General features: G+C 41.3%; 2 protein-coding genes across 3 annotated transcripts in view; one reads left to right on the top strand and one right to left on the bottom strand.

Annotated features, from left to right (window-relative positions):
* Positions 1 to 6,248, top strand: part of LOC124262387 — a 44,498-nt gene extending 38,250 nt beyond the window's left edge. For both annotated transcript variants that reach the window (XM_046696869.1, XM_046696868.1), the window contains exons 4-6: positions 2,119 to 2,204; positions 3,954 to 4,143; positions 5,877 to 6,248. In XM_046696869.1, the coding sequence (XP_046552825.1) occupies positions 2,119 to 2,204; positions 3,954 to 4,143; positions 5,877 to 5,993 (393 nt within the window). In that variant the 3' untranslated portion in view covers positions 5,994 to 6,248. The remainder of the gene's footprint in view (positions 1 to 2,118; positions 2,205 to 3,953; positions 4,144 to 5,876) is intronic.
* Positions 6,249 to 8,831: 2,583 nt separating this feature from the next.
* Positions 8,832 to 19,956, bottom strand: LOC124262388. Its single transcript, XM_046696870.1, has 5 exons — positions 19,775 to 19,956; positions 13,447 to 13,524; positions 12,658 to 12,726; positions 11,654 to 11,827; positions 8,832 to 9,661 (listed from the first exon to the last, which is right to left on the bottom strand). The coding sequence occupies exons 1-5, from the start codon at positions 19,862 to 19,864 to the stop codon at positions 9,527 to 9,529; spliced, it is 546 nt and encodes a 181-aa protein (XP_046552826.1). The 5' UTR covers positions 19,865 to 19,956; the 3' UTR covers positions 8,832 to 9,526.
* Positions 19,957 to 24,918: the final 4,962 nt, after the last annotated feature.

Below are 24,918 nucleotides of genomic sequence, written 5' to 3'. Positions count from 1 at the left end.
CATGTTGCACGTGTTTCTATGGACCTGCATGCTAACAATGTCAACATCTTGCCATAGCCTGCCAGTTCACCGCACCTATCCCCCATTGATCATCTTTGATGTCCTTTACCGAGGGGTACATCAACGTGGCCCACAGCCCCAGAGTCATCAGGAGCTCCTTCAGGCTCTCCAACAGGAAGGAGGAACATTCCCCGACTAACTCTTCGCAACCTGATTGCTTCCATGGGACGTCGATGTCAGGCAGTGATAGACACTAGGGGAGGGCACTCTCGTTACTGATGGCGTGGTTCCTTTCTGGTGACGTCTACAGTGAAGAGAACTGTGTTCTCTGAGGGACAAAAGATTTAGAGTTGTGCACTATAAAATTGTTTTGTTGCCAACATCTACTTTTTGTCAACATGACTCATAGCAAAAATATATAATTGTTTCAATGTTAATGTGTTACGTTTCTTTTTTGGGTGAGTACCAATTTGCATACTATAGCTTGCATCAGAAACGTACATTTTGACTTTGATGAAATTTCAAGGGGTAACAATGACATGATTTGCTCTCCTGTAAACTCATCTATTTCGGATGGTTTTAAAAACAAAAGTTGGGAAAAACAATAGTCATAGCATCTTGAAAAAATAAACTTTAGTTGTGTTCAAAACTACGAAATAAATGCAAAACAAAACCATTTTATTTTATTTCCGTGAGTACTTTAGGTAGCCAAGCGGATAAGTGCAATTTTTTCACTGAATTGTGCACTTTGTGTTACAAGCATGAAATATGGCATGATTGTTGCTTATACCATTCTAATTGAATGAAGGGAGAGAGGCCTCGCAGAGTTTTTATATTTACCATAATTGTGGGGAAAAAAGTGAAAGAAAATCATTTTTTATACTATTTTCGTCATAACTTTTTACAAAATTCTCCAATTCTCATAAATCATATATCAAATTGTAGGAGATTCATAGCTGATCATGTTCCATCTATACATGTCTTTAAATCTTTAACGGTTAGGTCTACGGAAGTCAATTTATATCATGACTACCCGAAAATGGGAAAATTGGAGGCCAGTTTTCAAAATGGCCGCCATATAGAGTACATCAGAAAAATAAGTATGAGATCATCCCATGATGTAAAATATTTTTATCATTTCTTTGCAAAACCAATAGGAGAAGCCTTGCAGATTGTGGCCATTTTTCATTTTTGGGGGGAAAAAGTGGGAAAAGATTGAATTTTCCAAAAAATGTTATTTTAACTCTATTTTAAATCCTCATAAAGTATGTATCTAGAATATTGTGAGTACAGATGGGAGTTTATTTTAAGGAATATATCATTAGATTTAAAACATGTATAATGTATGAGCTTGGTTGGCTATATATCACCTGTAAAAAAATCAACGCAAACATATTTCATTTCAACATCAATGTCAAAGTAGCTATCTCATTAATCTATGGAAGGTTACTCAATCATGTGTAATTGTATCTAGCTTGACTGAATGAGAAAAGTGCAGTGCACTTAAGAGCTGCTTTTAAACACTTGGACCAGTTCAAACATTTTATACACATGCATTTCAGCAATTCCTGGCAGCCCTTTCATGCCAACAGAAGAGTTGTCCATACAGGTCCAAGCTATCCCCTAGAGTTATTGAAAAATGGCCGCAAATTTTCCCATTTTCGGGTAGTCATGATATAAATTGACTTCCGTAGACCTAACCGTTAAAGATTTAAAGACATGTATAGATGGAACATGATCAGCTATGAATAACCTACAATTTGATATGTGACCTATGAGAAAAATTTAAATTATGACGAAAATAGTATAAAAAATGAGTTTTTTTCACTCTTTTCCACAAAATTATGGAAAATATAAAAAATCTGCGAGGCCTCTCGATCTTTATTCAATTAGAATGGTAGAAGCTACAATCTTGCCAAATTTCATGCTTGTAACACAAAGTGCACAATTTAATCACTGGGCTAAGGCTAGATCTGTGACTTTGTATGCTAGATCTGTGACTTTGTATGCTAGATCTGTGACTTTGTGGGTCTGGAAGGGACTCAAACACAACAGTTCTAGTATCTAAGAAGTGTAATCCCAGATATAACATGTGTAACGTTTTCTTTGTTCACACAGAGCAGAAACATCCAGCTGGACTTACCGTGTGGAAATTCCAGGAACTTCACAGTAGCAGCAAACGTCACGCCTACGGCCATTGGAAAGTAAAGTATTGATACTCCTCTCAAAATAATGATGATAAAATTCTGAGTGTGAGTCTGGGTCTGATGTTAAATTTATTGGATGTGTATATGATCCCGCGGGAGTTGGTCTCCAACAACATGTGCTTGCGAAGGTACAGAGTGTGGTTGTGAATTGTTGCCCAAGACATTCATCCCAGGAGCTTCAGACTCGATTATTAAAATGTAATTGTTTAGTAGCTAAGACATTGCTCTATTGATGTTTTCACCAGTTACGATCACATTGCCAGTAACAGCACAAACTGCTGCTACAAATCAGACGTCGAGACGACCCGGGTTAGAATTAGAATTCTTCAACAACCCATGTTCAACCAACCCAAGATGCGACTAGCGGGATCGGGTGGTCAGGCTCGCTGACTGGGTTGACACATGTCATCGTATCCCATTTACATGGTTCGATGTTCATGCTGTGTATAATAGATTGCCATGTCCAGGCTCGATAATGTACAGACCGTCAACATATAGCTGGAATATTGTTGACTGTGGCGTTCAACAACAAACAAACAAACAAACAAAACCAACCACGTCATGACGTGATGTATTGGTGAGTGTCACATTGTTCTTCCTTAATGGGTGCGGTGGGGTAGTCTAGTGGTTAAAGCGTGGGCTCGTCACGCCGAAGACCCGGGTTCGAATCCCCACATAAGTACAACGTGTAAAGCCCATTTCTGGAGTCCCCCGCCGTGATGTTGCTGGAATGTTGGTAAAAGCGGCGTAAAGCCAAACTCAGTCAGTCAGTCAGTCTTCTTTAATGCAGGAATATAGATATTCCCAGCAAAGGTTTGTTAGTACTTATTATCTACCATCGTGTCCCAATGAAGGTCAAGAACGCTGATGACAATGTTTTGTCAATGGGCATAGATATGGACGGCTGGTAGAACAACCACATAACCCAGTGACCCCATCGTTACGGCCAAGAGAAGGTCTAACATGTAAGAGGAGAGGCAACCGTCTGTGTATATTGTACATTGGTTGCTGGGGACCTATTCTCACACGGACTTAACATATAGGAACACACACGTTTCTACCATGACACTCAGCAAGGTTAGTTTGTTGTTTTACGCCGCACTCAGCAATATTCCAGCTATATGGCGGCGGTCTGTAATGATCAGGTCAGGACCAGACAATCCAGTGATCAACAACATGAGCATCGATCTACGCAATTGGGATACGATGACATTTGTCAACAGGTCAGCGAGCTTGACCACCCGATCCCGCTAGTCGCCTCAAGCATGGGATACTGAAGATCAATTCTAACCCGGATCTTCACGGATCTGAACAGTGATTGACTCCTAATGGTAAAATAAATTACAATCAATATTATCACTCCTAATTGGCTTGCGTTTTCATCCAAGTTTTCATCCTCTTAGTCCCGAATACCTCAACTTTTCCAGCAAACTTCGAATGAAGAATCCAGATGGAAAGGAAAACTGACTGACTGACTGACTGAGTTGGTTTTACGCCACTTTTACCAATATTCCAGCAATATCACGGCGGGGGACACCAGAAATGGGCTTCACTCATTGTACCCATGTGGGGATTCGAACCCGGGTCTTCGGCGTGACGAGCCAACGCTTTAACCACTAGACTACCCCACCGCCCCGGAAAGGAAACCATGACGCAACACTATTGTGTTGACTAAAGTATGTTCTGTTTTGATTTCGATCTGGAAAAACATTTCTTGTGTTCACATTACATTTTCCCTTTCTTTAGAGTACACATGGACTTTCTAAGTGGGGCAAATATTCTGTGTCATATCGACTTCCGACTGGATGATAACACGGTGGTATTTAGCTCACGCTTCGAAGGTGTTTGGAGATCGGGGATTACACTAACGCCAGTCCCAATGTCAGTGGGTACCGAGTCTCTGGTGGAGATACGACTGGACCAAGGAATGTACATGGTATGTACTTGTTTCTGATACATCTACTCGAAGTTCATCACATTCAGGGTCCATGCAGGTAGCAAAGGTACAGTAAGTTCCCATGGTCCCTAGTATGGTGATCTACCTTCTGTTGTTGGCGATCTCTAGCCTGTTTTTATATGGTATTGTCCCAATAGTGCTATTAGTTTTAAACTTTCCACGCTAGTTTTAATTCTAATTGTGATATTCTAGTTGTTTTACTGTCCTTCGTCAACAGGTTTTTATAATAAACATATATTCCACTTCAGAATCAAATATGTTCTCGGCACGATATAGCTGCAATGTTGCCGATGTGACGTTAAATAATAACTCACTCACTCATCACATTCAGCTTATACGTTTTGCGTGAAGCATATGTTTGATGGATTGACATTTGTCTCATCAAAGTTTCATTTATGTTAAGGTGCAAAGAGACAAATATCCATCAAAAAAGCCCAGACCAATTCCAAATGTTATCGTCCATGACAGGCTGCAAACCCCAAACTCGTCCATTTAATTTGAATCGGCCTTTACAATGGAGTATGCATAAACCTCGTTTCTGTTTCGCAGTTGTATCTTTTCTTTCGTATCACTTGCCATATGAGTAACCGGAGTGTGCTTATACCACTTGCAGGTGCATCTAGGCTGCATCTTGGCTTGGTAAATCACGATTGGACGATAACACGTTCGAAACACCTATCAGGAACGATATTGTGCTGAAAAAGCAAAAACATGAATCATCAAAAACATGATCAAAACAAACCATTTCACAGTTTCTGTAAACGAGCCATGCTGGACACAATGTCAATGTTGATTTTGTTGATGATTCTGTACTGCGAAGTGTCATATCGAATTAGCACATACTCAAGTTTTCAATGGGGAATACTCTCAACGATTGCTGAACAAATGTATCTGCAGTGTATTGAAAAGAAGAGCAGCCTTTTCCTAGATGAAGTTAAAAGTGAAACAGAAGGCTTTCTGCTTGCCACTTAAAATCACTTCCCATTTGTAACCATTAATATGTGATTTGTAAATATGGCATGCAGATAATTAACGTAATACACATAATGAGATTTATGGTCGGAGAATGCCCAGAGGGAGCACAATATTGTTGATTTGAATTGTTCGTCTTCACCATGCTTTGGTTTTGACTGCAAGATCCATCCAGAATATATATAAGTAGTCATGGGAAATTACAATAACAAACTTGTTTTGGAATAGACCAATGTACAGCCTCAGACGTGTCCAAGCCAACAAACCTGACCTTGTATTTTATAAATAACAAAATATGTATTGTCATTGAATTTTCTGTCCTCTTGAAACTAATCTGGCGAAATTAAGGACAAAGTGGTAAGTATGTATGTCTCGCTTGCATCCCAAGAACACTGTCGTCAGGCTCCCCATCGTGTTCGGCGCCATGGCTTGCTTCCTCCTGGTATCTTGGCGCAGATGAGTGCCCGAGTTGTCCACTCTGGGTAATGCAGAAGGCTGCAGTATTGGGGAGTCTACATATTTTCCTGGTAGAAGCCTACAGTGTCTGCGCTGCGTGTAGAGTGAGCAAGGGTACCTGAGCCAAAGTGGTCTATCTGTGCCAGGATCGCCATTATCCTCTTGCTGCATTAGGGCGTATCTTAATCTGTGATGCTAATAGGATGTATGTGTGTAAATGTTCGTGTGCGTGTGCGTGCGTGCGTAATCAATGGATAATCGATGTTTTATTTAACTCTTTGCAGCTTGCTGTGGATGGATCAAGCATACACAATTTCACAGACAGGTACCCGAATGAGATCATGGAAGGCCTCTTTATTAGTGGTGATGGCAGAGTAACAGCGGCCCGTTACACCATCTAATATTGTTGTCACTTTTGATTGTCGGCAACTACCAAGCCACTGGCGAATTTGACGAGTTAGCTTTTTTTCAAAATATGAAACCATTTCTGTGTTGGACTTGATGTCAAGAATAGGTGGTTCAACGTCTGTGCTTGTTTTGACCTGTGAAGTTGTTCACAATATGCCCTGTTCCACTCAGCAGTACATGGGTACCAGGCAGGATGAGATTGTATTTTGCCGTTTAAACTTCTTACAGTTGATGACATCTATACTCCGCTAAGTAGCTAATAATGAAAATCGAGTGTATACTAATCCATGGAGATGTTTCACGTATCTTCGTGAATACGGGGTACTGTGACCAGATGTAGTTTGAAATACTCTCCCTTGTACAGATTCATAACATACGACAGAGAACTGTGTTTAACGTTTAGAGATTGAGCCAGAGATAGACGGTGTATTTGTTTATTAAACTATTATTTATGGCAATATTTATGTACTTATTTATGTATTTATTTATGTATTTTTTTAGTTTATTTTTTATTTATTTATTGTTTACTTAATTTTATTTATTTATTATTTATTATTATTTTTATTATTTAATTTACCTTTTTTCATTTTTTTGGTAGGGCAGGTCCGTGGTCTTTTAGTATTGGAATCTTAAGAAAGCCGATTTGTGGTAACATGATGTCTGTATTTATTGTCATAGAGTTGCGTGTAATATATAGGCATCAGTCTATTTCGTTGTGCAACTTATGATGTATTCGGGGCCTTTGTATATGCACAGTTAAAATATGAAAGCAACACAATTTTCGTGTAGGCTATTCAATATAATGGCACCAATACATGTAGCTCTAATTCCTTCACCAATGCATATAATAATTTGTTTAACCTATACATTATCTAGTTCCGATGAGGAACCATCTCAGCTTAATATATTCACTACAACTGGGATAAGTTTGAAAAATATATACGTTTTGAGCTTGAGGTCCTGCACTAAAATATTTATTACAACTTCTTCGTTCTTATTGCTTTGTCGTTGAAGATGTATAGTGTCTGTTTTCAAATAAATATATATTCCAATTGTATGAGCAAATGTGTTTGGTATTTTGTCAAGCATACATCAATGCCCGGGTTACGATCCACAAAACGCACTATGACATTCGTATGCCTATGGTAACGTTACGAATGTTGTGTGGATTGGGACCGTGAGGCGTATAACATGCACATTGGAGATTAATACAGGAAAAGATAATGACCATTACAAACCCTGACGTGTATGGCGCTGTTGAACAGGTTGTTCACAACTGACGACTCCGACACTGTGTTGAGTAAGGTTGGCAGGTAATGATACACACACCAAGTCGTCGGAATCTTTTAGTTCACTCCCCTGAGGGGAACATATAGCACACTACGTTGATAATGAATACTCTCTCACGGATATGACGAAAAAGGGTTGCTTTTCTTACTTGCAGTTTATCACTGGATTGTCTGGTCCAGACTCGATTATTTACAGACTGCCGCCATATAGCTGGAATATTGCTGAGTGCGGCGTAAAACTAAACTCACTCACTCACTCTTACTTGCAATGCCTTTAACCAATTACGGTTATAACGAACTATAAACAGTGGTCCCTTTGAGTTCGATATTACCGTAGTTCCTTATACGCATTCAACTAAAACATACAATATATAAACATACGGTCGTGGCCCAGGATGTCATCGAGCATTTTTCATACATGGAAATGGAAATATAGCAGAAGACAGAAAACAGAGTTGGTGCCTGATCCACAAAACGTTCGTAGCACTGCGACAATTGTTTGTCTATGATAAACTACGACAGCTCGTAACGTTTAGAACGCTTTGCGGATCGGGATTTATTTAAAGACAGGGAGAAGGTCACTTTCCTCATTAATTTGAAGTTAATTCGCTCCGGGTTTGTATGTCGTAAACAAGATACGAATAGTTCGGCAATTTGCAAACCGAAACATAAATCTCATTAACCTACTCAGACAATGACCTACTTTTCAGCCGATCCGAATTTTCTTGTGTGAAAGTGAAAAGAGACACTACAAACAACTATGGTTACAATGAATTCCATTGTTCCATAAGACAATGGTATTTACAAATGAATTTTAATTTTAAACTTTAATAACATCGTATTTCTAATTTTTATGGCGAGATGTAAGCAGCATGACCTTAACTAAGACGTCACAGACTGTCCCCGTTTGATGAGGTCGTAAAATGATTCACAATGCATCTGGCTCACTGGTTACACCTGCCATGTATGTTTTGCGCTTTTCCAGAGTAGTTCTGTAATACACAATGTGATTGATATAATATCAGTTCCGTACCAGACCGCCAAACGTTCCAAGCGGCAGACCCTCGTTTTGAGATTTCAACGATTTCCAGGTTTCCGTATTTGTCAGAGCTCGCTGTACTACAGAGCACGCTGCACGACGTGTTAGCAAGGATTAGAAGGAGCATAGCGTTGCAATAGACAAGTGCTTAGATGTATCAAATAATACTGATTAATATTTATGTATCCAGTTAAATGAAAATGGTCTAAATTCCGGACTGGTTATTGTACTAAGTTGCGCAATAGGACGGAGCCCAGTCAACAAGAAACGAGACTGTTGTGTAATCAATGTTTTGACTTGAGCCGGGAACATACGAAACGTAGCTGTTAAGAAACTGGCTTCCACAATACCTGTTGGAATTGAGTTCCTTGATACCTGGCCTCAGACAATAAGAACTCGACATTAGTGTGCAAGACAGGGAATAGTTTAAAAAGTACTTTGAACCTCTCACAGTTATTCGGTGAGCACATGACACTATGTACACACATTCTTCACACAACGAATTTAAGAAACTAAGTATTTTATTTAAAAGTACTCACATATAAAAAAATTGCAAACTATTCAAGATGGCATGAACGCAGAGTTGCGTACATCAATATGAAAAAGTAACTTTCTTCCAAGCATATGTAGAATCATGCCTGTTGAAAAACACTGAACAAAAATATTATTGTGTTACTTATTGTCGATAGCCAATACTCTCGTCTATAAACGATTCGCATCATGTAAAATAAAAACAAAGAACAAATTCACTGACATTTCACATGTTAAGGGAGTTGCAACTTAAATGCCTCGAAGAATTATTAATGCCCCTAGATATAAGTAAACCTCCGATTCTGTCATGTGATATATATATATATATATATATATAAATTGCTTCACTTTTTAATTGATAACACAAAGCAAGTGCAACATAAGCATTCGATTATCAAACAAGGGCAGCATTAACATATCTTTACTGGAGATCTGAAGAACATTGATAATGTTTATCTTTTTAAGGTACGACGGTCAAAAAACCCGTCTGAATTCAAATACGCGTGCGCTCACACAGACGCTGTTTCACATGGACTTTGGAATAAACGAAGCTGCACCTCGAATGGAAGTCGGGGTCTGATTACGCTTACTGTTATACAAGACACTGATTACACAGAGAAGCAGGATCACCTGCAAAGCTACCCTATAGATGCACATATAAGCATCTTTAAATTCGCAGGACGGTTGCCATGGCAGCAAAGAATGCCAGGATGCAGCTGGTGCTGGGGACGGAGACGGAGGCAGATGCTGTTGCGACGACCTCCATTCCTTCCATCAGGTTGTAGTGAGTGCCCCTGATACCCTGAAACAAAATACAACATTGTTAGTGACTGGAACACCACACAACATTGTCAGTGACTGGAACACCACACAACATTGTCAGCGACTGGAACACCACACAACATTGTCAGCGACTGGAACATCACACAAAATTGTAAGATACAGGAACACCACACATCATTGTCAACGATTGGAACATCGCACAACATTGTCAGTAACTGGAACACTATACAACATTGTCAGCGACTGGAACACCACACAACATTGTCAACGATTGGAACATCACACAACATTGTCAGTGACTCGAACACCACACAACATTGTCAGTGACTCGAACACCACACAACATTGTCAGTGACTCGAACACCACACAAAATTGTCAACGATTGGAACATCACACAACATTGTCAGCGACTGGAACATCACACAACATTGTCAGATACAGGAACACCACACAACATTGTCAACGATTGGAACACAACACAACATTGTCAGCACCTGGAACACCACACAACATTGTCAGTAACTGGAACACTATACAACATTGTCAGTGACTGGAACACCACATACAACATTGTCAACGTTTGGAACACCACACAAAATTGTCAGTGAATGGAACACCACACAACATTGTCAACGACTGGAACACCACACAACATTGTCAGTAACTGGAACACTATACAACATTGTCAGTGACTGGAACACCACACAACATTGTCAACGATTGGAACATCACACAACATTGACAGATACAAGAACACCACACAACATTGTCAGTGACTGGAACACCATACAGCATTGTCAGTGACAGGACACACAATATTGTCAGCACCTGGAACACCACACAACATTGTCAACGACTGGAACACCACACAACATTGTCAGTGACAGGAACACCACACAACATTGTCAACGACCGGAACACCACACAACATTGTCAACGACTGGAACACCACACAACATTGTCAGCACCTGGAACACCACACAACATTGTCAACGACCGGAACACCACACAACATTGTCAGCACCTGGAACACCACACAACATTGTCAGCACCTGGAACACCACACATTGTCAACGACTGGAACACCACACAACATCGTCAACGACTGGAACACCTCACAACATTGTCAACGACTGTAACACCTCACAACATTGACAGCACCTTGAACACTCTACAACATTGTCAGTGACTGGAACAACACACAACATTGTCAACGATTGGAACACAACACAACATTATCAACTACTGGAACACCACACAACATTGTCAACGACTGGAACACCACACAACATTGTCAGTGACTGGAACACCACACAACATTGTCAACGACTGGAACACCTCACAACACTGACATCACCTTGAACACGCTACAACATTGTCAACGACTGGAACACCACACAACATTGTCAGTGACAGGAACACCACACATCATTGTCAACGACTGGAACACCACACAACATTGTCAGTGACTGGAACACCTCACAACATTGACAGCACCTGGAACACTCTACAACATGGACAAGGACTGGAACACCACACAACATTGTCAACGACTGGAACACCTCACAACATTGACATCACCTTGAACACGCTACAACATTATCAGCGACTGGACCACCATACAACATTGTCAACGACTGGAACACCACACAACATTCTCAACGACTGAAACACCACACAACATTAACAGCACATTGAACACTCTACAACATTGTGAGTGACTGGAACACCACACAACATTGTCAACGACTGGAACACCTCACAACATTGACAGCACCTTGAACACTCTACAACATGGACAAGGACTGGAACACCACACAACATTGTCAACGACTGGAACACCACACAACATTGTCAACGACTGGAACACCTCACAACATTGTCAACGACTGAAAACGACTGAAACCCACACAGAACCACACATACACGCACAAAAACACACACGTCGTAAAGCTGGAATACGTCATCGTTAAACAAAAATTTACAACACAGAAACAAAGCGAGACTTACCATGCCGTTGCAATTTCTGATGGCAAAGTAAAATTCTTGGCCACTGTTATCCGTCAGATCGAAGCGCCCGTTGCATTTGAGCATACGCCCATAGATGTCTTCCCCGTTGTATCGACAGCTCGGCTCGAATGAGTGGAGAGTGCGGTGCCAGTGGAATTTGGCATCGCTGCAGCTCTGGATAGTAACGGGAGAACACCAACATATAAGAAAATCAGCCGGTTAGGGACAGGGCATGAATGATAAGGGATGAGAGGAAGGGAGAATATATGTGAGTGAGTGAGCGAGTGAATATGGTTCTACGCCGCATTTAACAATATTCCAGCAATATCACGGCGGGGGACACCAGAAATGGGCTTCACACATTGTACCCGTGCGTGGATTCGAATTCGGGTCTTCAGCGTGACGAGCGGACGCTTTGCCGATTAGGCTACTCGATCGCCCCCCTTAGATTTGGAGGTGACCAGTTGGTCAATAAATAAGAAATTTTGGGCGAGGTGTGCAATTGTGCCGGCTGACCTTAGAGGTATCCTGGTATCAAACAAACCAGTCTGACTGTGATCCGTCTCAATAATACCCTTAGGTACAGCAGAAATTTGATCCTAGAATAGCAGCTTCAGCAGTGATCACCTCAAGGGTGTTTGTGGTTCTGTCTTCAAGGAAGCCATACGGTCTACCCAGAGAGTCTATAAAGTCTTTTACTTCTAGGACCAATTCCTGCCTGGAAGCACCACGATGGTCCACCACCTGTGCCCTGCATTACTTAGGCTGACACAGCGCCACTTACATCAGTGAGTGAGCATGGTTTAACGCCGCTTTTAGCTATATTCCAACAACATCACAGCGGTGGACACCAGTAATGGGCTCCATGCGTTGTACACATGTGGGGAATCAACCCCCGGACTTCAGCGTGAAGAGCTAACGCTTTAACCATCAGGCGACCCCTAACTTACATCAAGCAACAGCGCAGCTAAAACAAAACCCATTCACTCAGCTCGCAAACATACTGTGTTAGAATTCTTCGCCATGTCCATCTCCTTCCTTGGGAATGCAAGCAGATCAATTCCTCCGTACATCTGAAACACCAAAGCAGCATGTATGTATCATGAGGAATGAATGTAGGCTGAATAAAACCGACAAATCCGTTTCCATAGCCATAACCTTATTTGGGATGTTTCTTGATGCATCATAAAGAGCCTGACCACACATACCCGTCAATCGCCTCATAGGACAAGCATATTGGTTGCTGAAGATCAATTCTATCCCGGATCTTCACGGGTTCTGTGCTCTTGTAGAGATAGTAACGTGACTTGGGCTGATGTGATATATATCTTTGCTTGTGTGTTTAAGTCCAGATATATTACGGCGATTTGTAAATAATCGAGTCTCGACCAGACAATCCGAGCATCTATCTACACAACTGGGATAAAATTACCCTGATCAGCTTGCGTTGCTGATGTGAGTGAGTGAGGTTAGTTTTACGCAGCGCTCTGCAATATTCCAGCTGTATGACGGCGGTCTGCAATCCAGTGATCAACAGCATGAGCACCGATCTACGGGATACGATGACATATCTCAACCAAGTCAGCAAGCCTGACCATCCGATCCCGTTAGTCGACTCTTACGACAAGCATGGGTTGCTGAAGATCAATTCTACCCCGGATCTTCACGGTTCTGATGCTGAAGACCAAATCTAAAACGGATCTTCGCGGATTTTACGTGATCTGATTCATCATGTCTATCAACGCTATGAACATTACTTATTATAAAAGCTGTTATTATTTTGTAGTACTTACCTCGGGGAAGGAGATTTCGTATGTGAAAGTAATAGTTCCATAAAGACCGTAGTATGGCGACTGCATGACGAAAGTGTGCTGAAAATACAAACACACTAACGAGTCACTTGGGACATGGCAGCCATCAACTGTTTGTTTATGTGATGCTTAACGCTACACTCACCAATGTTCCATCTATATGACAATCCAGGGACTACCATCGTGAACATCTTTATGTGATACGTTGACATACACTAAGCAAATCCCGTTAGTCACCCCTTGTGACAAACATGGGTTGCTGAAAACCAATGATTTATGGGCGTCTTGCTTACGGAGAAGGAGGTTTGTTAATGCTTGTGCCATGTCCCACAGTATGCACGCAAGGCCTTCTTTGCCATACCAAAGTACTCATTGTCATATCACGGCCTTCATTGCCATACCAAGGTCCTCATTGTCATATCATGACCTCCATAGTCATATTATGGTTTTCATTGTCATATCATGGCCTTCATTGCCATACCAAGGTCCTCATTGTCATATCATGGCCTTCATTGCGATACCAAAGTACTCATTATCATATCATGGCCTTCACTGCCATACAAAAGTACTCATTGTCATATCATGACCTCCATAGTCATATTATGGTTTTCATTGTCATATCATGGCCTTCACTTGCCATACCAAAGTACTCATTATCATATCATGGCCTTCACTGCCATACCAAAGTACTCATTATCATATCATAGACTTCATTGCCATACAAAAGTACTCATTGTCATAGCATTGCTATCATTGCCATTACAAAGTATTCATTGTCATACCAAGGTCCTCGTTGTCATATCATGGCCTTTACTGCCATACCAAAGTACTCATTGTCATATCATGGACTTCACTGCCATACCAAAGTACTCATTATCATATCATGGCCTTCATTGCCATACCAAAGTACTCATTATCATAGCATAGCTTTCATTGCCATTGCAAAGTATTCATTGTCATACGAAGGTCCTCATTGTCATATCATGACCTCCATAGTCATAGTATGGCTTTCATTGTCATATCATTCGAACGTCCTCATTGTCATATCAAGGTATCCATTGTCATATAAGGGCCAGGGCACCAGTAATACGTAACAGATATCATCTGCAGCACGTTGAGCCAGTCCCAAATACTCCATTGTACATAGTATGGTCAAGTAAAGATACTATCCACTCGCATGTGACTTCACGAAGGTGTTGTATTTAAGTGATGTTAAGGATGTAAGTCTCACAGGACTGTTGCCAATGTGTTGCGGATGGTAAATGAGTGAGTGAGTTGGGTTTTACGCCATTTTTAGCAATATTCCAGCAATATCACGGCGGGGGACACCAGGAATGGGCTTCACACCTTGTACCCATGTGGGGACTCGAACCCGGAAGGTGGTAAATGAAGAGATATATGAACTGGATCAGTCTCTGGCTTTTGAATAAACCGAAGCAACACGGCAGGTACATACCGTGCAAACTTTCACTGTAAATAGGGGCGGTGGGGTAGTGGTTAAAGTGTTCGCTCGTCACGCCTAACTCCCGGGTTCGATACCTCACATGGGTACAATGTGTGAAGCCCATTGCTGGTGTCCCCCGCCGTGATATTGCTGGAATATTGCCGAAAGCAGCGTAAAATCACTCTCACTTGTGTAGCAAATACGTACTCGCGAGTGTATAGTAACACACATATACACACAAACGAAGAAGTGCATGAGAAGAGATATTCATGTCTCCCTTACCCACAAGTAGCAGCTGACCTGCAAGGGTCCCCGTGATCGTGGCAGCAGTGTTCACGGTGAGTCAACCTCATGGGAACTTCATACAAACATTATAGGGCACTGCAAGGTAATACTGGTGAGGGGCGACCAAATTGATGGGGTTCTCAAGCTGCGTGACTTGCTTGATAGCATGTTATGGTATCCTTGTCGACAGACACTGTATTTACAGTTGTATTGCGTCAACGCCCGTCAGACAATGCCAGGGTCAGATTCAACGTCACGACGTCTCCGCTGGCGGTGGAGGAACGCCAAATGTGGCAAGTCGGTTTTGTTTTTGTGTTTGTTTTTATTTCGTTTTTTGTTCGTTTGTTTTTAGGGGGTGGGGTTGTTTTACACCGCACGCAGAATTATTCCAACTATTCCGGCGGTCTGTAAATAATTGGATCAGACAAGAATCAATCGTAAACGCCTGTCAGATAATACTGGGGTCAGAGTCAACGTCAATATGTCTCAGCCAGCTGGAGGAACGCCGAATGTGACGTGAAGTTTGTTGGTTTTGTTGGTGGTTTTACGCCGCACTCCGTTATTCCAGTTTTATAGCGGCTTTCTGTAAATAATCGGGTCTGACCAGATAATTCGGTGGGCGACATAATGAGCGTCGATCGACGCATGTCAAGGTATCCTTTTCGGAAAAACCCTCTTGTGAATTTACATTCGTACAGCGTAAATGCCCGTCAGACTGACTGACTGAGTTTGGTTTTACGCCGCTTTTAGCAATATTCCAGCAATAACACGGCGGGGAACACCAGAAATGGGCTTCACACATTGTGCCCATGTGGGGAATCGAACCCGGGTCTTCGGCGTGACGAGCCAACGCTTAAACCACTAGGCTACCCCACCGCACCGCCCGTCAGACAATACTGGGGGTCACGATGTCTCCGCTGAAGGTGGACGACTGACTGACTGACTGAGTTTGGTTTTACGCCGCTTTTAGCAATATTCCAGCAATAACACGGCGGGGAACACCAGAAATGGGCTTCACACATTGTGCCCATGTGGGGAATCGAACCCGGGTCTTCGGCGTGACGAGCCAACGCTTAAACCACTAGGCTACCCCACCGCACCGCCCGTCAGACAATACTGGGGGTCACGATGTCTCCGCTGAAGGTGGAAGACTGACTGACTGACAGAGATTGGTTTTACGCCGCTTTTAGCAATATTTCAGCAATAACACGGCGGGGAACACCAGAAATGGGCTTAACACATTGTGCCCATGTGGGGAATCGAACCCGGGTTTTCGGCGTGACGAGCCAACGCTTTAACCACTAGGCTTCACCCACCGCCCCCAAGGTGGAGGAACGCCGTCGTTCTTTGCTTTTTGAGGGGGTTGTGGTTTTACGCCACAGTCCAATTCCAAGTGTTCCGGCGGTCTATATATAATCAGGTCAGACAAGACAACCCGGTGATCGACATCATGAGCATCGATAGACGCAGCTGAGATATGATGGCATTTGTCACCTGAGTCAGCAAGACAGACCACAAGATCCCGTTAGTCACCTCCTACAAACAGGGGGTTGCTGAAGACCAGTTCAAAGTTGGATCTTCACTGGTGGCTTTGAACTTGGTGTCTTTGTGAGTAAGTTATTCCAACAATATCACGACGTGAGTTCACACTTGAAGGGGGACAAGTTTTACTTGTTTGTGTAACTATATCTTTATATATACACAAAGAACTTAGTTAACCACCCCCCAATATATCTCACGATTGAATGAGCCCTGATTTTAACCCTTTGGAGCATATCTGGGACATGACTGGTCGTCGTGTGCAACAAAGGGATCCTCCTGTACAGAACCTGGCCCAATTGGAAGCTGCTTTACAGGAGGACTGGCGTTGACTGCCACTTCAGAGGATCAGGAGGCTGTCAGGGGTGATGAGGAGAAGAGTGCTGGCAGTCATACAGTCACATGGAGGTTACACTCTGTATTGACATTGAATCGTGTATGACACGCAAAATGACATTTTCAGTGTTCACATTCACCAATAAATTCAACATTAAACATTCAAGGGCCATACTTGTACAGACATGGTTTTGTATAAAAGTCAGTGTTTGTTTGTTTTGAAATGGTAATTATCATCATAAAATCAACATACATTTCAATCATTTTGCCGTTTGTTATGAGTCAAAGGATCATACGCGTCAGAAAAATACAGTTGTGCTTAATTAAGTTCTTTGTGTATATTTTAAATGTCTGTGACCTTGGTGAGATGTTACAAAACAGATTGGCCGCTGTGCATCACAACTAAAGTTGACTACCCTCGGGACAGTGTTGCTCAGCGACGGAGCATAGTGTGGTGATTGACTGAATGCTGCGGTCAGAACTAGTCCGTCAACATAACTCCGGTCTAAGAATGCTCGATCGGGCACACTACACAGACACATAGCTATAATAGAGGCCACTCAACATGTATAGGTATATCTGGATATAAGACTACCCTTGCCTTACAAACATCCCAGGTTGAAGAGAATAGGTCCGAGGGCACTCTTTTGACAGCCACTGAGCACCTCGTCATGCTTAAATGATCAAGACATTGTCTTCCGTGTCAAGGCCACCGCTTGTTGCCGGACTGGAGAGACTCGCCCTGGGACAAACCACTGATGTGATTCACACACGAAATTATTCCTTGAGCAGATCTAACCTTTAGAAACCTTTTCAAACTTGTATCTTAATGTCTATAAACCATCATACGAGGGCCTTCAAAAATTCAAATTCAAAAAGCCTTCAAATTCACCTGGAAAATGATACAAATGCAGCTGTTTTCATGTTATATTTTTCTACATATTATCTGTCATTGTCAACCTCAAAAATCTGGTTTTGCTAATTTACAGCCTCACGATCCCAAAACAAAACATGCAAGATACATTTTGGGTGTTCGAGATCTGCTTTGATATTGAAGTGCATAAAAAAACAATTTGAAACTACAATCGCTTGTTAAAGTGACTCCCCCCTTCATGTTTACTGAAAACTGCATGTTGTTAAGAAATACTAGTATTATACCCAATACGTTGTGATGACTAATATCTCGTTAACCACATTACCCACATATGTAAAATTTTGTATACGGCTTTGCTAATGATTCCATTAATGTAGAATGGAAACTTATCAAACAAGGGACATCGAGAACATAGTGAGGCGTTTTGAACGCCCCTTGTACAGCAACCTTTCATCTACAGTTTAAGACTGTCTGCATTATGCATTGAATCCCATACACTGATCGTTTCAAAACCCTACGAGTTTTGTTGCGAGAAACTATGGTTAAGTGCTCTTCGTACACGTTATTTATTGCGTGCAAGGAGTGTTATTTATCATTGTGTCAACGCAACAGCGATGCACGTCAGTTCTTTTCAAGGATGGGCGATCTTAATGCTCATTTTCTTCCAGCATATATTTCATATTCAAGTAAGGTCTTAACAAAGACAAGCGTGTTTTTCCTCTATGGCCTCATTCCCCGGGGATCTGGAGCACATACTACGTAATTAACAGACTAGAACGCTTACCAGATCTCAGTCAGCACTACCTGGATGTTGACGAATGCAGTGTACTCATGAATACATGTTTATGAACATATACGCATTAAACTGTATAATGTACTGATTATATCATATGTTATATCAACCATGTCGTCAAACTTTCAGTGAGCCAGCTTTGGGGTAGACAAACATCTAGTATCTGAAAAGGACATATTTTACAGAAAAAACGTTACATAAAATATGATTAAAATCTATCTATCTATCCTAGAAAATTGTAAAGCGCTGATATCCATAAAAATGCTGCTCAAAGCGTCTGAGAAGGAGTCTAGAGACTGTGGTAATCTGGACTGGCGTGGACTCTCTTGGATATGTTTGTTTTCAGTGTCTGTTTGACAGACTATTGTTCTCAAGTTTGGCCTTTCAACAAATAACAGTTTACGAAGTGCTGGAATTTGACCACTCGATGTGGCAGGAACATTTTGAGAGTTTGTCGAACATCTGGTATCGGTTATTCGTTGATAAGACATCCAGTCTGAACAGACACGGAATTTGTAAATTGACGGTGCTGGGTAGTGTGTAAACTCCGCAACAATCAACAGACGATGACCGATGGTCAATCCAGTGTAGAGCAGAAAATCCCCTGTGTCTGAGTAATGGGGTAAACCAGAGACGTACTGAGACCCGCAACAATCAACACACGATAACCGATGGCAGTGTATGAAATAAGGCCCGTCCGACCGCCCGAGACGGCTAGATTTCTGACGGACGGTCTAAATTTACAGCTAGCCAGCCCGATGGTCTGGTAAAAAGTTTAGATGTTCCATACATTTGAGTAAATTCAACATATTTGGTCTGGTTAAATCCATTTGGGCTGGTTACATTTTGAAGTTACCAGCCCTGATGTCTGGCTGGATTTTGGGCTTATTTCATACACTGCCGATGGTCAGTCCAATGTAGACCACCGTGTCTGTGTAATGGTGTAACATCAGTTCGAGCCGTGTCTCCGTATCAAACATTAAACGGTCAATCAGGTGACAAAACAGGTACAATAGATTAATGATCCAAAACAAAATACCTTCTCTGTGTCGATACGCCCACTGGTCTGGAAGCCCTGGGCACAAGTGGACACACAGATGACCACGGCCATGTACAGAAATGTCGACATCGTTCCTGATTTACGTGAACAGCAAGTGCGCGATCTGGAGTCTTGGCGTGTACTGTGAGAGACCCAGGTAGGCTGGGCCTGTTATTGTGAAACGATGCAATTGTCTTGCGTCACGCACCAGTAAACTCAGGTCACGGATCTGTTTCCAGCTTCTGGTGTTCATACGGGGCCTTCAGACGAGCGAGGGTTAACACCAGGTCACGGGTCACGTGTGACCTTCAGACGACTGACGAGGAGTTTTAGTTTTACGCCGCTTTTAGCAATTTCCAAATATCACGGCGGGGACAGGAAATGGGCACGATGTGTCGAACGGGTCTTCGGCGTGACGAGCCAACGCTTTAACCATTAGGCTACCCCACCGCCCCTAGAAGCGTGACACACCGATCACATTGTTTTGCTTATTCTTACGACTCTTTAAAACTTCTATCCCTTCCCGGCTAAATTGACATTGTGTCGCCTAAAGCAAACCTCTATCCTAACTTCTTCAGTCTCGTGAAAATACAAAAGCAGTTGACGTCAATCATAATATCGGATGTTGCATGACGTTCCCATAAACATGGCAGTTCCAAATCATAGTTTCAATCACAAAACGGTTCTTATGCCGTGGATACGCACGGTCATTCAATAAGTGATCAACTATAACAAAACATATGTTATATTTTGATAAACTTTCTGAACATGGTACATATTTTAGTACGTTATTTTATGTTCCAGTGGGGTGGGGTTCGTTGCCATCGGGAATTGGAGCCCACACTGTAGAGTGGGGCACCCAAAGTCAGCAATCTTACCCACTTAGCCTTCCCGGCTTTTACAAGGAATGGTTCTTAAGCTGTTTCATTACAAGTTCTTCGTCAGTTTCATTACAAATTCCATGCTCCTACCTACCCCACCAAAATGGTTAGTCTCAAAGATAAGTGTGTCAATCATGAGTGGGTCTAGTTTAAATCCACAAAGAATTCCGGTAACGCGACTACGATCAGAACATCCAGTGATCATTATGAACACTGATCCATTACAGCCTGTCACGATGTCGCGAAATCATCATATTTTTATAGCTAAATTGATTAAATTTCTGCTGTGTAGTACTGATAGTGAACTATCAATAAAGTTGAATAAATACATTCTATAATTCATTCAAAATATGTGATATCGTTTTAATACTTCAAAATGAGTGATTTCTGGTCCGTTACTCTTTAATACAACCTTATTAGGTAACTATTGCTTGACAAACCAACCTTGACTTATGTAACATGTTATATTTGAGTTTACACTTTCTTAGTAAAAATATGTGACAACCTTGACTAATCTTTGTATAAGCTGTTTGACAGTAAGTGAGTGAGTGAGTGAGTGAGAAATCCTAGTTATGGTCACAACTCGTTCACTTTAAATTCAAGGAAAATATAGATAATTACGCAGTACGTGTGGGGATGGTTCATGAACAGGAACAAATGTACATATTTATTTCTTAAATACCATCCCAACCCACATTCAATTGTTCTCATCTCTCACAAGCATTACGCTGCAGTTTGTCCTGAAGGTGAACGCCATCCGTGAAGATCCGGTTAGAATTGATCTTCAGTAATCCTTGCTTGTCGTAAGAGGCGACTATCGGGATCGGGTGGTCAGGTTCGCTGAATTGGTTGACACATGTCATCGTATCACTGTTGCAAAGGGCGATGCTCATTGTCAATCACTGGATTGTGGGATCGAGACTAGAATATTGCCATGTGCGGCGTTAAACAAAAAAAACCAAATGACTGGTGCGCGTAAATTTATATGTAGTGAACTGTCAGTCTGCCCGAGACAGCTGTCAGTATTACTGCAGCAGTAACCTGCTTCGTAACACATTGTATACCAGGGCTCTGTTTCACAAAGCCCTCGTAAGCCTAAGATCTCGTAACATTTCTCGTAGCATTCGCTCCTCCTATACTGTAACATAGGAGGTACGAATGCTACGAGAAAAGTTACGAGATCTTAGGCTTACGAGAGCTTTGTGAAACGGAGCCCTGACTTTCGCGGCATTCCATCTGCCAGACCTCTACTGAAGGAAAGTGACTCTTACCCAATGAGACGTAACTATTGTTTGAGTTTGCCGGTCATTTCAAAACGTTCCGCTGTGTTGAACAGCAACAACATGAAACAAGGAAACGGTTCGGACTATTTGGTCACAATTAATTAATACAAGTATAAAATTAAAGCATAAGATTTGAATAGTTGATGTCACAGATTCCCAGCAGCGTGAAACATATATGCTACAAATATGATGATGGCAGTTATACACCAAGGATCATAATGGGTGAACATGTGATTTAGACCAAAGATCATAAAAAACGGTGAACATGGGTTTAGGATCATAAAAAAGGTGAACATGTGAACATGTGGTTTAGACCAAGGATCATAATGGGTGAACATGGGATTTAGGACATAATGGGTGAACATGGGATTTAGACCAAAGATAAAAACGGTGAACATGTGGTTTAGACATAATGGGTGAACAAAAAGATCATAAAAACGGTGAACATGTGGTTTAGACCAAGGATCATAATGGGTGAACATGGGATTTAGACCAAAGATCATAAAAAACGGTGAACATGTGGTTTAGACCAAGGATCATAATGGGTGAACATGGGATTTAGACCAAAGATCATAAAAACATGGTTTAGACCAAGGATCATAATGGGTGAACATGGGATTTAGACCAAAGATCATAAAAACGGTGAACATGTGGTTTAGACCAAGGATCATAATGGGTGAACATGGGATTTAGACCAAAGATCATAAAAAACGGTGAACATGTGGTTTAGACCAAGGATCATAATGGGTGAACATGGGATTTAGACCAAAGATCATAAAAAACGGTGAACATGTGGTTTAGACCAAGGATCATAATGGGTGAACATGGGATTTAGACCAAAGATCATAAAAAACGGTGAACATGTGGTTTAGACCAAGGATCATAATGGGTGAACATGTGATTTAGACCAAAGATCATAAAAGGGTGTACGAACATGTGATTTAAGCAAAGGATCATAGAAAGATGAACATGTGATATAAGGATCAGCACCATGGTACCACAGCAAGTGATGGAACAACATAGCAAACCTCACTTTAGAAAGCAGCAGACAACCAAAGCCCCTTTCATGAGCAGACAACCAAAGCCCCTTTCATGAGAATTAACTCGTATTCCAAGAGACACTTGACAAACAAGCATAGATACATATAAACAGAAATAAATATTTTATTTACATATATATATACAACATTAATTGCTCAAACACATTTACACTTGTATGTATGTAGTTTGTGCCAAATATTTTGTGGTTACTGCCCAAACTTGGCTCTCAGCATTATTTCTCAAATGTTGTGCGATAATGGATTGCTAGTCCTGAGCTTACAAGATATAGTTACATAACTTGACAAACACCTCCAGTGCTAGAGTTTCAACCAATCAGATTCCAGAACACACTCCATATAATATTTTTCCAACCTATTTTTCATCAGATACCTCTGCAGTGAAGACATTCATGGCTTCTAGATTATCATCACACTTTCACAATACTCTATACAGCCCTTGACTATAAGTGCACTGCATCCAGCCTTAGACATTTCATCTGAGAAAGACTATTGGGGAGGGCACTGAACACTATCAACACTCCTCAGGCAGGGCTCGACTTAACTATATGAAACGATTACGACCTAATCTGTCGAATTTTGAACAGCCAGCAGTGCCGATCCGTCGAATCATGCTTGAGTGGTTCTGTGCTACTCGGTGAAATTTCAGACTGTGTTAACACACTGGGAGAGTCTAAGTTCATTAATTAAGGGGTCGGCTTGTATTGGATTAGACTACATGCTTTTTTTAATGAACAAGAACAGATTCCGGTGAAGACTTTCTGATTGCTGACATCGAACTGGGTATCATATGTTAGGCAATTACTATTTAGTTATGGCTTTGGATGGACGTGGCTTGCACAGGATATAGGTAAGCTCCGTAGAGCACTTTCAGAGTTCAGATGTAGTGCTCATAATTTCTGCATACAAAATCCCGGCGGGCTAAAAACCCTGACCCTGATGTATCGATTTGCCCGTTCTGTAGAAACGCAGATGAAGACGAGTTTTCTATGTCCTCCTTGTATGTCCTAGGTATGAGGAGAGCAGACAAAAGTATCTACTAGAATATTATACAAAGCACCCATTTTTTTATAAGTTTGTAGGACCACTAGCCAACGAAAATGAAAAAGCTTCCCTTGTGTTAGCAATTTTTATAACAAAGATATTTGAGATTAGAGAGACCTAAGTTTAATCCTGACCGTGCGACTTTGTATACCTTACATTATTATACTCCAAGGTTTATGCACCAAATCTCAATTACTACTCGAGAAGTTTGAACATTACGAACTGTATATTTCTCCTTATGAATGCATTTTATTTAATGCATCAATTTCAATTCTGTACAAACGTAAAAAAAATAAAGAGAGTCCAAACATATATTTAATGCATCAATTTCTCATTGTATCATATGAGTAGGCAAAGATATATACTGTACAAAAGTACAAAAATATAGAGAGTCAAACCATCCAACACCCCTTGCGTCTTTTTGTTTGGTATGATCCAATGTTTTGATAACTAATTCATAGCTAAGATCACAGTGCCGATCCGTCGAATGCATTTTACTTCTCTGAAATCAGAAATTCGACGGATCAGTACGCGACCTATGAAACAAACACCAATGCAATCCCAGGGATTTACATGGAGTCCTGTATTTGAGGGTCCCTGGGACTCATACTCTTAATTTTCAGGGGTCCTGGACAACAAAGTGGGGGTCCCAGACACAAAGTTTCACTATTAATACTGTTATTGTATTGTGTATCATGATCATCACATTGTTACAGTAATTAAATTGCAAATGATAGCATAACCCAGCTAGTAGCAAACTCAGTGATAACTTTTTGTCACTTGACTGGACTTTTTACAAAAAGTATTTGGGCTTTTGAGTCCCTGTGGACGTGCTAATAAATTTGGTTGCGTCCATTGTCAATTGTTATGCGTATAGG

This window comes from Haliotis rubra, unplaced genomic scaffold (genome assembly GCF_003918875.1).
Source record: "Haliotis rubra isolate DU_JTF1 unplaced genomic scaffold, ASM391887v1 Scf834, whole genome shotgun sequence".
NCBI lineage: Eukaryota > Metazoa > Mollusca > Gastropoda > Lepetellida > Haliotidae > Haliotis > Haliotis rubra.
Note: the sequence above shows the minus strand (reverse complement) of the source record. Positions and strands in the feature narration are given on the sequence as shown.

Coding starts and splice junctions, on each gene's coding strand:
- LOC124262388 (XM_046696870.1), bottom strand. CDS start 19,864: ATGTCGACATTTCTGTACATGGCCGTGGTCATCTGTGTGTCCACTTGT. Junction 11,828..12,657: donor TGGCGAAGAATTCTAACACA/GTATGTTTGCGA, acceptor GTTACTATCCAG/AGCTGCAGCGATGCCAAATT. Junction 9,662..11,653: donor TCAGAAATTGCAACGGCATG/GTAAGTCTCGCT, acceptor ATTTTGTTTCAG/GGTATCAGGGGCACTCACTA.